General features: G+C 35.6%; 1 protein-coding gene across 1 annotated transcript in view; it reads left to right on the plus strand.

The window, feature by feature from the left end:
• The window catches only part of DDX10 (DEAD-box helicase 10), a 156,274-nt gene that overhangs the window by 27,049 nt on the left and 115,693 nt on the right, over window positions 1-13,532 (plus strand). The window contains exons 11-12 of the mRNA XM_079298709.1: window positions 5,019-5,106; window positions 10,622-10,710. Coding sequence (XP_079154835.1) covers window positions 5,019-5,106; window positions 10,622-10,710 — 177 coding nt within the window. The remainder of the gene's footprint in view (window positions 1-5,018; window positions 5,107-10,621; window positions 10,711-13,532) is intronic.

The raw sequence follows: 13,532 nt of genomic DNA on the forward strand, positions 1-13,532 counted from the left end.
AATGTGAATAGTATCAGTAAAGAAACTGAAGTCTGATATTTTCTTTTTCCTTAAGCATCACAATGCTTTAAAAGAATCTCTTGTGTAACCACGGCAGTAAATTCTCTTTCCAAACTTCATGTTTTTCCTTCTTAAAATGGAAGTTATTCAAGTAATTTATCTTACTTTTATATCCAGCAAATAATGTCTGATCTCATGCACATTGTAAATATTTCCCTTTTCTTTGTCAGTTAAGCTTTTAAGCAAGTAATGGTGTTAATAGTTTGAACAGCTTGTCAAAGGAAGTATTAGACTGTATTTATCCATGTAAATAGAAATCCATGTTTTTGTACCGGGATAATAATCCAATTTTAATAGGGCAAATATTTCACCCCCAATAAATGCATATCATATTTATAATCCAAGCTAGGTGGGTGTCTGGAGAGACATAAATAGCTGCATCTCTTAACATATATGTTGTTAATCTGATGTTATTTTAATGGAAAACTCTGCTTTTTTTTTTTTTTTTTTTTTAAACAATACTCCATTTCATTCTTGTATCAAGCCATTAGAACATATGCATTATAAATACATTTGAGTAATATTCTTAATTGGAATCATTATTAGAAAAGTCAAGGGTTTTGATTTATAATATATTTTAACAGCCTGTCCCAAAATCCAGTTTTACAATCTACAAAACAAGCTAATAGAATTTGTAACATCATAATGAAGGGGAATGCATTTACTTAGAATTGTCTGCCTAGTGTGTTAAGATTTAGAAGATTTAGCACTGTGCTTATAAGAGGCTAACTAAAATCCTCAAAAAGTTATTCTTGTAATTACTTGTCGATTGCAAACTAATTTCATTCAAGAAGTTTTTAACTACAAATTTTCTCATGCTGTTTGCTTCTAGCCAGTTTCCCAGTTAATACAACCCCAGTGTAATTTGTGAATTTATCTATTGTTTAAGAAGTTGCATGAACCCATGGATCATGTGTCAGGTCTTGTGGTGGAGCCTTCTCATTGTTGTATTTGTACTTACTCACGTAGGTATAGGTTCTTAAGAATTCTAGCTTGAAAATTAGAAGATAATGAGCATTACTCACTGCTTGCGAAGTTTAACTCTTCAATTTTCTGGAATTCACTCTGGAAGCTTTTCTTCAAAGGCTTGTTTCTAAAGTATTGTGGTCTATTTAAGTGTTTGTTTTGCTCTTCTTATTAACCTGTTGTCTCGCATAGTGTAATAAGAACTCTGTTATTTTTCTGATTTTGTATTTTTTTATTTGCAAACTATTTTTAATGTTCTTTATTTCATATAGACAGACCTTTTAAAACAGTTCCATAATTTGAAAGTAGAGAAAGGAAGAACTTTTCTGTTTACCTTGATACCTGTTCAAAAGACTAGGGTTTAGGTTCTTTCCTTAATTTTCAATCTTAGATCTAAGATGCTTGTAGAGATTTTCAGTAAACTAGTCCATTCTAATCAGCACAAGCTGCCAATTTACAGGTACTGCTTTTAATAGTACATAACTTCTTCATTGTTAAAACAGAGCAAGAGAAAGTGCAAAATATGCAGTAATAAATACGATATCTTAGAGCATTCAAATATGGCAAAAAGGTACTCTGAAAGTATTAAATGGTATGTACATTTTTAAAAGGAGTCTGTAATCTCCAAGTTTTCCATGCAAGCTGTAAACTTAAATTATTTTTGGTAGTATTTTGAAGTTACTTTGTCGTATCCAACTTTGTTGGTTAAAAAGATAAGAGCTGTTCCTCAAGGGTTACCATAACAGATTTTGTGTCTAGAAAATTTTACCAAAGGAATTGCAAGTGTATAGATACCCATGATGTAATATTGCTTTTTTTAATATTATGGCAGAAAAATGTGTTTTTTTATGAGAGCAGCAATAACAACAAAGCAACATCTTTTTTTTTTTTCTTTCTTTTTTCTTTCTCACAGTGGATAATACTTGGATGTGTATTCACATGTTGGTAGTATTAATAGAGGGGATCTGTTAAAACTCACTGCCTCCCAGTTGCCATGGTTATTGTAAGACAATTCACTGGTGTCACTGATCAGTGTGGTTGTGCACCTGTGTGCATCTGCTGGGGTCAGCCTTGCTTGGGTGCCAGCCCTTCCCTCTCCCTCCAGCCTTCAGATAGTCTGAGTGTAACCACAGGCAGCCATGTTCCAGACTGAGAGCACAGTGCAAAACCTGCTGCTTGGAAGCTGGGTGGAATATGGAGACTGCTTTGCTTCATCAGGGCAGCAGGGTCTTTTAGGTTGTTGTTGATCTTTTTTGCTTAAATTCTGTTCTGGAGAAGAGTGGAGAAAAGACAGTCTAATTAAAGCAGTGCTTGTATTAAAACCAGGGAAAATGAGAGGATATCAAACTGTGTATCAACCAGGAAATTTGGAGATTGCTGTCTGATAATTCATAAGGTCAAGCAATCTGGGTTCATGTTACATCATAGCACAGTCAAGTGTGGCCATTTTTGCAAGTGGTGGGAAAAACTGTAGCTTCAGAAAGTTGTACTGCTCCTTAAAGGTAAGATCATAGAGTTAGAAATAACCAGCCTGCTTAAATGGCAGACAAGGTTATAAAATTCTCTTCTAGCCTAGTTGGTTTTACCTCACTAGTTGTTAGCCATTTAGGCAAGCTTGTAAGTTATGATAATTCATTTCAGTGTTTAGCTTTTAGGTTTGCTTCTCCTAATAGTCACAATTTGTGTAAAAATTTGTTGTAAAGAGTTTTATTTGTTCAAGAAGAAATAATATGTAAACTCATTACAACCAAAATCCAATTTAACAGTGGCCAGCTTTTTAATTTTTTAAATCTCAGCATGAGAGGAAGATGACAGTGGGTGACTGTCATGATATGGAGTTGGAGAAGAGAGAATTCAGTGCTACTGCTCTTTTTTTGATAGTGCTGCAAATCTGCTCATTCATTAACATATAAGCTCAAAATGTGCCTGGGGTACCATGTTCTTAGTTGACATTGCTTAGATTTATACCACAATATCTAGCCATGTGTTTAAATGTGAAGTATCTTGTGGGTTTGTCTTTCTCAAAGCCTTTTCTTGCAAATTTCAATCAAATTACTCAAAATTTATATGCAGTCTACAAAATGTTGCTGTATTTTGTCTAAAATTGTTGTCTGTTATGCTTGGAGCCTCAGTGACATATAGTCTCTTATAAACAATGAATCATATTCCTACAACAATCAAGTCATAGAAAATGAGTAATAGCATGTCCAGGTGAAAATTGGAACTTGGTAAGCATTTTGAGTTTGACAATGGCAGCAGGGAGTAATTGGCAGTCTCAGCTACTCTTTGCATAGTGCTCCAAGGCCATTTTTGCATTACTTAAAGGTTTCACTAAGATCATGTTTCCCTATTTTATGAGAATGTACAGCTGCCAGATGCTTTCCTGCCACCAAATACGACATCTGTTGTTTCTTTCCCATTCTTAAAACCTGCTAATGCTGCTATGGAGGATAATTAAACTGATGAATCATATTTTTCTTCTGACTAAGCTGTGTTAGCTGTTGTGTATTTACTTATTTTCTTTAGGTCCTTACCAGTTGTTCTTTTTTTTTTTTTTCTTTCATATCATGAAAAAGTTAATTGTTTCTTGGCCCCTTTGCATGTAAGCACTGTATTTACATGGCCTGTTTGATAGGATTCTTTTTCCTTCATCTCAGAGGAGTTCTTAAGGTTAGATATAACTGTGACTCCAAGTGCTTTTACTTTCTCTAGTTGCTATGGAGCAAATTTCTTTTACCCAGCTGATTTATTGGAGTGCTTGGCCTCCCATGATTTGTGATTCTGGTGTGAGCTTGCCCTGTGCTGTAGCTGTTGTTAGCTGGCTGATTGCAGCTGCCACTTTGAGTGGAGACAAGCAAAAAAGGCACTGGCTAATTTAAGGGCTTTGAGGTCATCTCTTAATAGCTTTCCCATAACTTAGCAGCAATCCAACACTTTTCTGGACTGTCTTACTACTGGTGTTCATATTAATTTTTTTTATAACTCATGCTATCCTTTCTTTACTTTTTGTATCATTATCTTTCAAAGATTTGTTGGTCAGTTTGTCCTCCACTCAGGTTTTCACGCTTCTTTTTTTTCCGTCTTTTGCCTTTACATTTTTATAGCAAATTATATGCTATCTGGAAACTGGAACTCATTTATTTTGTTTTTCCACTAAAACTGTGTACACTGTAGTTTTGCCTTGGCTGTATCTGAACAGAGTGAAGAAATGGAAATTGTAAGGGAATTAAGTTTGACATCTGTTTTCATATTTAGTAAAAATAACCTCCCTCCATGTTTGCTAGGTTGTATGTACACTAGGGTGGCAGTTGCAGCTCAAAAGTAAATGAGAAGAGATCTGGGCAAATAAACTTGCTATAATGTAGCTATCACTTGAATAAGTTTAAAAATTCAGAATCTGGGAGATGATCTGTATATCTTTTTAGTAGGTTTAATGGCAATTTCTGTAGTGCAGTCAATATTCTTTATTTACTTGAGAAGCTCTTAAATCTGTTTAATCTCAGTGTCCTTTATTATTGCTCACCTGGCTATTCTTTGTAAGAAGTACTTAAATTTCAGTATTCCTGGCACATTGAATCTTACTTAAGCTTTAAAAAATGCTGACAATTTCCTTATGAAGACTTTTATTTCAATATAAAGTAGTCCTATAATTCATTATGCTGTTTCTGCATTTTTGCAATATTTTTATAAAATCAAGATGTTATTTTCTGCAGATTTCTGCTTTACTTTGAAAGAAATTTCACCACCTTGTGTGAAAACTGAATAAAAAAGTTGCTATTTGTCTTTTCTGCATTATTTGTTTGAGGTAATCTTCACCCTTAATATGGTTCCATTCTGTGCTGTGTCAGTGCTAATAGCTCTTTGCATATTAAAACAATGCAAAAGATGTGAAGATGCTCCTGAGAACCTAATAGGCGGGGTTTTTTTGGCATGTTCTAATAATTAAAGCTTTTTGTTTCTTTTTTCTTTTTTTTCTTTTCTTTTTTCATTAGAATTAATCCAGAAAAACTTACAGACATCCAGAAGAGGATGCAAGCGTTCTTAGCTCAAGATCAGGAGTTAAAAGAGAAAGCTCAAAGGGTAAGTCATCTGCTACACTGTAATTCTAGGGGCACGTTAATTGAATGGAACTGCTGTTTGATAACTGACCAGCTCAGACATGTGCTAGAGGCAGTGTTTGGAGCTGAAGAACCACCAGAGATAATTAAGCACTTGTGGAATCTCCTGTGTTAGGAGAGAAACATAAATTAACGAGAACTGGAGTCTTCTGAGTGATGCCCAGTGACAGGAGAGGAGGCAACAGGCACAGATTTCTGTATGAAAAGCTCCAGTTAAACCCAGAAAAATCCTTTCTTGTGAGAGTGGTTGAACACTAGAACAGCAAGGCTGTGCAGTTTTCAAATGCTGGTTATTAAAAACTGGGTTCCTTCCTGTGCAGCCTGCCCTGAGCTTGAGCAGGCTTTTGGACTAGATGGTCTCTGAAGTTCCTTCTTGACTTCAACTACTCTGACTTCTTGGAAAGCTGATACAGAAAATTTCAAAATAATGCCACTAATAAAAAAGGTTACTTAAACATAGCAGATCACATTACTTGACTTGAAAAGTTAGAACTATGAAACCATGTGATCAATTTTTCATTGTCATATGTTATATGTTATACTGAATATATGTGACAATTTTTCCTTTCTCAGGGTAAAATCCAGTGCATTGAGTAAAGCATTGTAACTTTTGTATGGATTTAAATGAGCAGCAAAATAGCTTAGAATAGCTCTTCCAGTAAGGTGGAGAATTATGTGAATGGGTTTATGAATGGGATTTCTTTGCTGTGCTAGTTAATGCTGGGCAATTCCATGGACAATATGTGAATTTTACCACATGTTTATCAGGTTTGGGGAAGGTAGGGAAGCTTCAAATAACTAAGTAGGTTCCTGGATGAGAATGAGCTTGGTTTTAAAAGATGCTTTCTGTGAAAGGTAGCCTGTGAAACATTTTTTTGGAAATTGTGCTGTCTCTTGCCATCACTAAGCCTATTTGCTGACCTTTCCCTGGTTTTGTACTATTTTTAGGCCCTGAACTCTTTGGAATAGAACTTATTACTTGTTTTATTGAAGCACTGCAACATGTTGTTTTTCTGAGACTGGTTGGTTTGTTGGGGTTTTGCTTTGTTTTTGTTTTTTAACTGTGTACATCATTAGCCTATAAATTCTATAGTTGTATCAAGCCTCTTCAAAACTATACAAAATCACAAGCTCAAGTTGAGATGCAGGGAAACACAGTTGGAAGGATAATAGGCAAATCTTTCATGTCATTTTTTTCTTATATATGTAGGTCAAATTAAACAAATGCAACCAAATGCCACGTGGTGAGAAATCTAGAAATGACAAAGCCTGAGAAACACATGATTGCAGAGATTCTGGATTAGTGTTAATAACTTTTTATTTTTATGAGCTAGTGTGGGCATTAATAACACTTCAAGGTATACTGGTAAACCTGGGTGGTAGGGTAAAATGAGAAGAATTGTGAAAGCTTAGAGAAACCAAGAATTTTAGGATTTCTGTTGAACTGGGATGTAAAATGAGTCAACTTGAAATATTTAAAACTCTAGGTAAGATTCATCTCACCTAGCTGTAGATGTCCTCTGTGAGTTAGTCTGCCTGAACTTTTATTTATAGATGATAGGGTGGAATAAGCATTTCTACAATGCCTCCTGGCACAGACACCTTAAAACCCCTTTGGGATGGATGGATGAATGGTGGTTTCTTTGTGCTGCAGAGGTAGGCTGTGTGATGTGACCTATCTTGCTGGCCTGCAGTAGGGACACTTAGTGAATCAGAGGAATGCCAGTCTTACTTTCCTAAACAAGGAGATTTAAATCAAAGTGCCTGAGGAGCTCAGTGGGAGCTTTGTGAATAAAATGTCTAGGGCAGTGTTCCAAGGGAATGCTTTGAAAAACTATTTTTGGTGTTTAGGTATTCCAGGTTTTTGTAGTGCATAAAGCATTACTTGAAGCAGTGTGGAATGTCAGTGTAAGCTTCATCCTGGCACTGCACAAACCAGAGGCACTGGTGACGTGTAACATTCGCCTCCAGCTGCCATGGGAAATTGCAGTTACACCAATTTATGTCAGAAGTGACAGAGCAGCTGGGGGAGGATGAGAATAGGAGGAATCCAGCATCATCTTTCTTGGAATGAAAACACCTACAAACCTCTGTTTCTGCCTTTGGCTTTTTAAAATCTCTTAGAAGGCAGAGAAGGATCATTCTGAATTGAGCAAAAGAAGATAATGATAAAGTATCAAAAAAACCCAAGAATAAAATCAGACACGGGTTGTCTCTCTGTATTGCAGATACAAACTTAGACTAGTTTTGAAAAATTTTAATTGTTATATAATTTCTCTTTCAGGCCATTTTTGTTGCAGTTTTTAATTTGTGGGTAGCAGAGAAGTGTCATTCTTGCAGGCAAGCTGTAAATACATTCAGTTTTTTAAAAACTTGAAGTATGGACAAATGGTTTATCACAGAAATGTCCCTCCCTAGTAAGGTTAACTGTCAATGTTCAGACATACTATGGAAATGTGCCCAAGCAGTCACATGTCAGTGTGAATAAAACAATAAAATTAATGCAGATGAAGTCCTTGGATCCTTATCTGAAGTGCTGGATCTCTCAGAGGCATGGGTGTTATGTTGTCTAGGCTGTCTGTTGCAAGCCACCACATTCTTGACATTTGTAGTGTAAAAAATGAATTCCCAACCTGAATGGATGAGATAGCAGTGAAACAGCACAGCTATGCACAGAAATTCAGGTAGGATGGTACTCTACCACCATGTGGTAAGGGCATGAGGTCTAAATTATTGTGTCCTCTAAGCTTGTTGATTTACTTCAAGGTGCTTTTACTTTATTTGAAAATAGAAAGTTCTTGATTACTAATTGCTTCAACAAGCTTCATGGTTCATTTGGTAGGACATGACTCCCCTGCTGTTGCTTGGGAAGACAGTTTGAATCAGATTGAGGCTCCTTTGAAACCTTTGCTCTTCTTCTCATGGACTGATGCTGCCTTTTGGCATTTCTTGTGATTTTAATATTTAATATGTCAGTTTAGTCAGTTCTGGAAAACAGTTTAAAAAAAGAATCTGTTTTTTTTGCTAGTTTGAATGTTACTGTGGCACTGAAGTGATGTCTGTCCATTAAATTCTTCATCACACCCACAGCGATGTGCAGGGTGTTACAGCCTGAGATTCCAGCCACACTATGTTACTTTTGAATTACTGTCAAAACAGCACATCAATTGAATTGTGTGCATTTTAATACTTAAAACAGTTATCCAGGAAATAGAATAGTAAATAAAAATTCATGGCATGATAGTTTTTCCTTATGTATTTCTAGTACTTGTACAATAATCTCCAGTGCTTTTGGAGATCTGTAGCTACTATTGTAGTAGAACTGTAATATGTTAATAATGCCCAACCATAACATTTTCCATAGAAGTTTATGCATATAATGTTTTTGCAATGTTCAGGTATTTCAAAAAAGCCTTGAATGTTGTATGAAACAGCAGATATGGCAGGAGACAACAGCAATTGTAAAATAGCTGGGAGAAAGTTCATACTGACTAAATTAAACTTGTTCTCCCTTATAACTGAATAAAATCCAACTGAGATGACAAAGTTTAAGACAGAGGTTGAAGTGAACACACTGAAATCAAATAAAAAAAAATCAAATAAATAGCTTGATTTCTCTTCTTGTAAAGTAAAACAACTGTTTTATGCATTTGTTTTGTTTCATTCTTAGTTATTGTAGGGCTTGAAAAGCATGAAAAGGTGTGTTTCTTCTGCCCTTTATAGTTTGTTAATTTCTAGAACATGTGTACCAAATATATGCTAGTAAGGTAAGTGGATGACTTTGTCAGTTATCCAACAGACATAATTAGATTTCAACCCTGTAGCAAGTAGTGACTCATGTAGATATTCAGATCTGCAAATCTTAGATTCACAGGAAGGATACTTCTTTTTTAACCTACTTTTTTTCCATCTGTCACTGCAGAGAAGAAAGTGGTTTTCATTGATTTTTGTCACTTGCTAGACAACAATAGATTAATGAGATCTGTCAAATTTGAAGCCTTTTCCTAAACATTCTAATCACCTTTGTAAAATGATTAATAATACAATGTGAGCCAAGAAGTGCCTTATTCCACATCTCAATCTTGGTAGCAGCTGAATGAATTCATCTCACACTTTCCACGTTAAAATTAATTGAAAGACATAATTGGGAAGGAAAACCCTCAGCATTAGGAAAAACAAGCAAATGAAAATTTATAGTGAAGTAATGGACAGCTTGCAAAGTATATCTCTTAGCTCTACGTACCTTACAATCAATAGTTTTTATTTCAGTTCCCTCAAGACAAAAGGATGAGTTTATAACATTGCTTAATTTACTCTCCTATCCCTCATTTCATCTTTGAAAGTGTTTTTTCTCTTAGAATCATTTAAAGAATCCCCATCAGACAACAATTCTCCTGACTGTTGGGTGTTTCCTCCTCTATCTGAGGTTAACAAGAAATATATATATTTTTTTAAATTCCACATGAATTATTAATACAGTGGTTTTTTCCAATAGATGCTTAACAGGATAACACCGTATATAGCAGATCAAGGGTGTGATTATAGGATGCTTGAATGGTGTGAGTGTAACTTGCTGTTGTTATTAGCATTTGATGGTTTAAGCCTCATGGTAGGAGTTCTGGCACGTGTTACAAATAAGGTTATCAGCAGCAGAAATCCAAGGATCTTTTCTGATAATTGAAATATTCCAGTATTTATACTGCTGCTGGTAGGTAGAACTAGACTATGTAAAAGAAGCATGAGAAGAATAAGAATCTTTCCCTTTGGGAAGGTCAGCAGAAAAATGCATTACAAGATTAAGTTATTCTTTTATGCAGTGCTTCCAATTTTTTTTTTTTTTTGAGAAAGTCTGTGATTAATTGATACTTCAACCTTGGACTGGTCTTAGTAGGTGTTGTATAATAAATTTGTCTTGGGCAGCTGAGTTGTGTTCATTGACTGTGTGAATGTGATGAGCTGATGGTAAATGCAAAGTAATATGAATCATCTTGGACCACAGTGAAAGGCAGCTATATTGAGCTGAATAACTTCCTGCTCATGGCTAAGATTAAGTCAGGACACCTCAGATTGATAGCAACAAAGTCTGTTCTAAGTTCCACATAATTTAGATATCAAAAACTAACTGATAACATAACAACATTCAGAAAAGCTAGGAGAAGAAAAATCAAATTGAATCAGTGATGTTTCCTTAGGACTAATCTGTCATATTTTCATTCTAGGAAAATATAACATAACATACTGTTGGGAAATTCAGTCAATTCAGCCAATATGAAAGTAACAAAATATTCGAATACGTGAAGTTGCATCACTTCTGTAGTAGCAAGAAATTTTGTCTGATGAGTATTTTATGAAAAATTTCAATCTGAAATCAATGTTAGACCATCTAATAGTGAAATTCTGTTTTCTGTTTAAAGCAACAATGTATTTGTTTCTTTTGTTGGTAATTGAATGATGTCTTTTTTTTTTTTTTTTTTCAGTGTTTTGTATCCTACTTGCGTTCAGTTTACTTAATGAAGAACAAGGAAGTGTTTGATGTTTTCAAATTGCCTCTAGCAGAATATGCCCTGTAAGTATGGTCAACTTAAAATGTGAAAGCTGTATAGTGGGAAGTTTTGCAGTCTTTAAATAGCTGTTTTGGTTGTGTTAACACACAGAATTGGACTTCTAGTCTTCTAGCATGGTTTCATATTCATGCTGAGCTTTTGCATATTTTCAAAGAGCATTCTAAAGGGAAATTATGTATAAAATAATTTATTGCTGTAGAGAGAAATAACTTAGAGCAGAAGGTACATTTGCTATATACACTAGGAGGCATAACTTCTTAAGTTAAAGGATAGAAAATAATGTTTTGGTGTTCCCCCCCACATTTGCTGTTCAGTCCCATAGCTAAATACCAACCTGTAAAGTGTATTATTTTAAAATAAATTGGAGTATCTAAAGATGATATATTGCTGTCTCTTTTTGAGTGTGATTTGGACATTTCTCCTTGGCCATCAATTACTTTTCAGAAGATTCAGTGTGTTTGGTAAAGATGAAGCATCTGCACTAGACTGAATAGCATCTATTTTGCTATGTCTATTTTTGTACATATATGTGAATCATTCTGTATTTTGTATGGGAGGGAAATTAATTTTGACAGGTTGACTTTACAGATGACAGCCCCCTGAAATTGTTTAAGATGTGACGTTTTTAAGATCTCGTGGGACATAGGGTAGTCATAAGGGAGCAGGAAGGTGTTCAAAGGTTCATAGTAAGTTAATTTGATATGTTTGAAATTTCATATAGAAGGCTAACTTCCCAGCATGTGGCATAATGAACTAAAATGTGACAGATTACTAGGCTCTGGAACACCTGGTCTTTCTGTGCTGTGCTGCCATTAACATGATTATGTTTTTTTAAGATACATAAGCCTATTATAAAATACGTTTTTTATCTTCATGGACTGAGACATTTTGAAAAAGGACAACTAGCATAAGCTGAAAAATTTTTGCTACATGCAATGCCTTCCCCTTCTCTTGTGTGGTTTGTTGGCATCTTTGAAATCTGTTGTAGGTCTTACTGTGCTGTGAATGTAAGGAATAGCAGCAGAAGCTTAGGGCTAAGAGGGATAACCATATAAATTCAACCAGTTTAAGAAACAGGCTAGCAGATGGTGGCAGTGCTGAGTTTTCAGGATCCCAGTGCCTCTTTCTGGATTTCAGCATGGTGTGCAATCTAGTATCTGTACATGGAGTAGTTTACAGTTCTGTTCTTCTCAGGGTTGTGTGCCAGGATTTGGACCTTCCTCAAAATAATTCTGAGTCCCAGCTTTGGAAAGCTACTAATGTAATTCCTGTAATAAAATGCAAGGAATGGGTCAGTTGTTTGGAGAGCGTAGGAGGGGTTTAGTCAAGGCTGTGAAATATGTGACAGTGTAATCAAAAAGTCAGAAGATAATAAATCTGGGAGATAATATGGAGATTCTGTTCTAGTTTGTTGGCACTCTTCTTCCCTGCTCTCCAGACTTCTAGTCTACCTAAATACACCCAGCAGTTCCTGAGCTTCAGTTCAGTGCACATCCACTGATACATGGATCAGTCATCTTCATTTATATTAAAGTCCCTCAAAGCCTGGTATGTTTGAATTTTGCATCCAGAAGCAACCTTGGTTTCTGTTCTGCACACAAACTTATGGCAAAACCTGAAATGAGAATCCTTTCTTCCCTTTACCTTCTGTGTGCATTTTCTGAAAAGTGCTTCAGCCTTTCTGAGGAGATTTACTGCTAGCTTGATAGATGTTACTCCACTAAAAATCCTGCAGAGAAAATAGGCTGCTTAATGCCCCTGTCAGGTTTGTGTTGCAGGCTGTTGCCCACATTCCCTCTTGCTCTCCTGCTTGGCATGTCTATGCACTGAGATTCTCTTAAGCTCTGATGATTGAGTCTGCAGAAAAGCAAGTATTTTTCATTTTTATATGTTATGTAAGATCATATATAAAAAATATATATATATAATATATATAAAACAAAAGATATAAGAAATGTATGCATAAACACACACACACATATCTATTCTAGCGACTGATCACCTTTAAGCTATGGTGCATTATTATTCTCACCAGTTTTCTCTCATTATAAATTGCTATCAAGAATAATTTGTGGGAGGAAGACTTGTGTAGGCCTTGTTAACATAGGCAGCCTTTAAGTCTGATGAAGGAGAAGATGCTTCATTAAAAGGAGAGATGCTTGCATTAAAAAGAGAAATTTGTCTTTTGATTGCAAAGGACAGCTTTGAAAACATAAGAAAATGTAAACAAACAACAGGGTGAAAAGGAATAATTACTTAGTCTGGTCTCCTGGAGAGGAGACAGTGTTTTGAAATATTTTCTTTCTCAGGCACTTTATGTTGCTAGCTGCTCTCTCTCACACACACACACCTATATGTATATATACAGACTGTTCTCTGTCTCCAGGGGCAGATTTCAGCAGGTGAGTGTGCTGAATGGACAGGTTAATCACAGTTCTGAGGGGCTGCCAGGGAAGGTAGTTCCTTTGTGACTGTCGTCATGTCTTTCAGGAGAAATGCAGTGTATTTTACTATTTCTCCCTAGATCAGTACGTAGAGAATAAATAAAACAAGTTGAAGCCAAATTATTGGAAAAATGTCAGATACACACTCCTTAGTATCCAGATAGTTTTGCAAGTGTTGCATGCAGATCAGTATTAAAAAGTAGTAGGTAGTTGCAGGTGCTGTCAGGACTGAGATGGGCAATAGCAGAATACATGATCCGTCTGTCCACATCTGTCTGTCCTTTTGCTAACCAGAGAAAGTACCCACTGCACTCTGATCCCCACTACTAGCCTGACCCTTACTGCATGGTCAGAGCAGAAGGTTTCATCTGTTACCTTGC

The sequence above is a fragment of the Erithacus rubecula genome (genome assembly GCF_903797595.1).
Source record: "Erithacus rubecula genome assembly, chromosome: 1".
Taxonomy (NCBI): Eukaryota; Metazoa; Chordata; class Aves; order Passeriformes; family Muscicapidae; genus Erithacus; species Erithacus rubecula.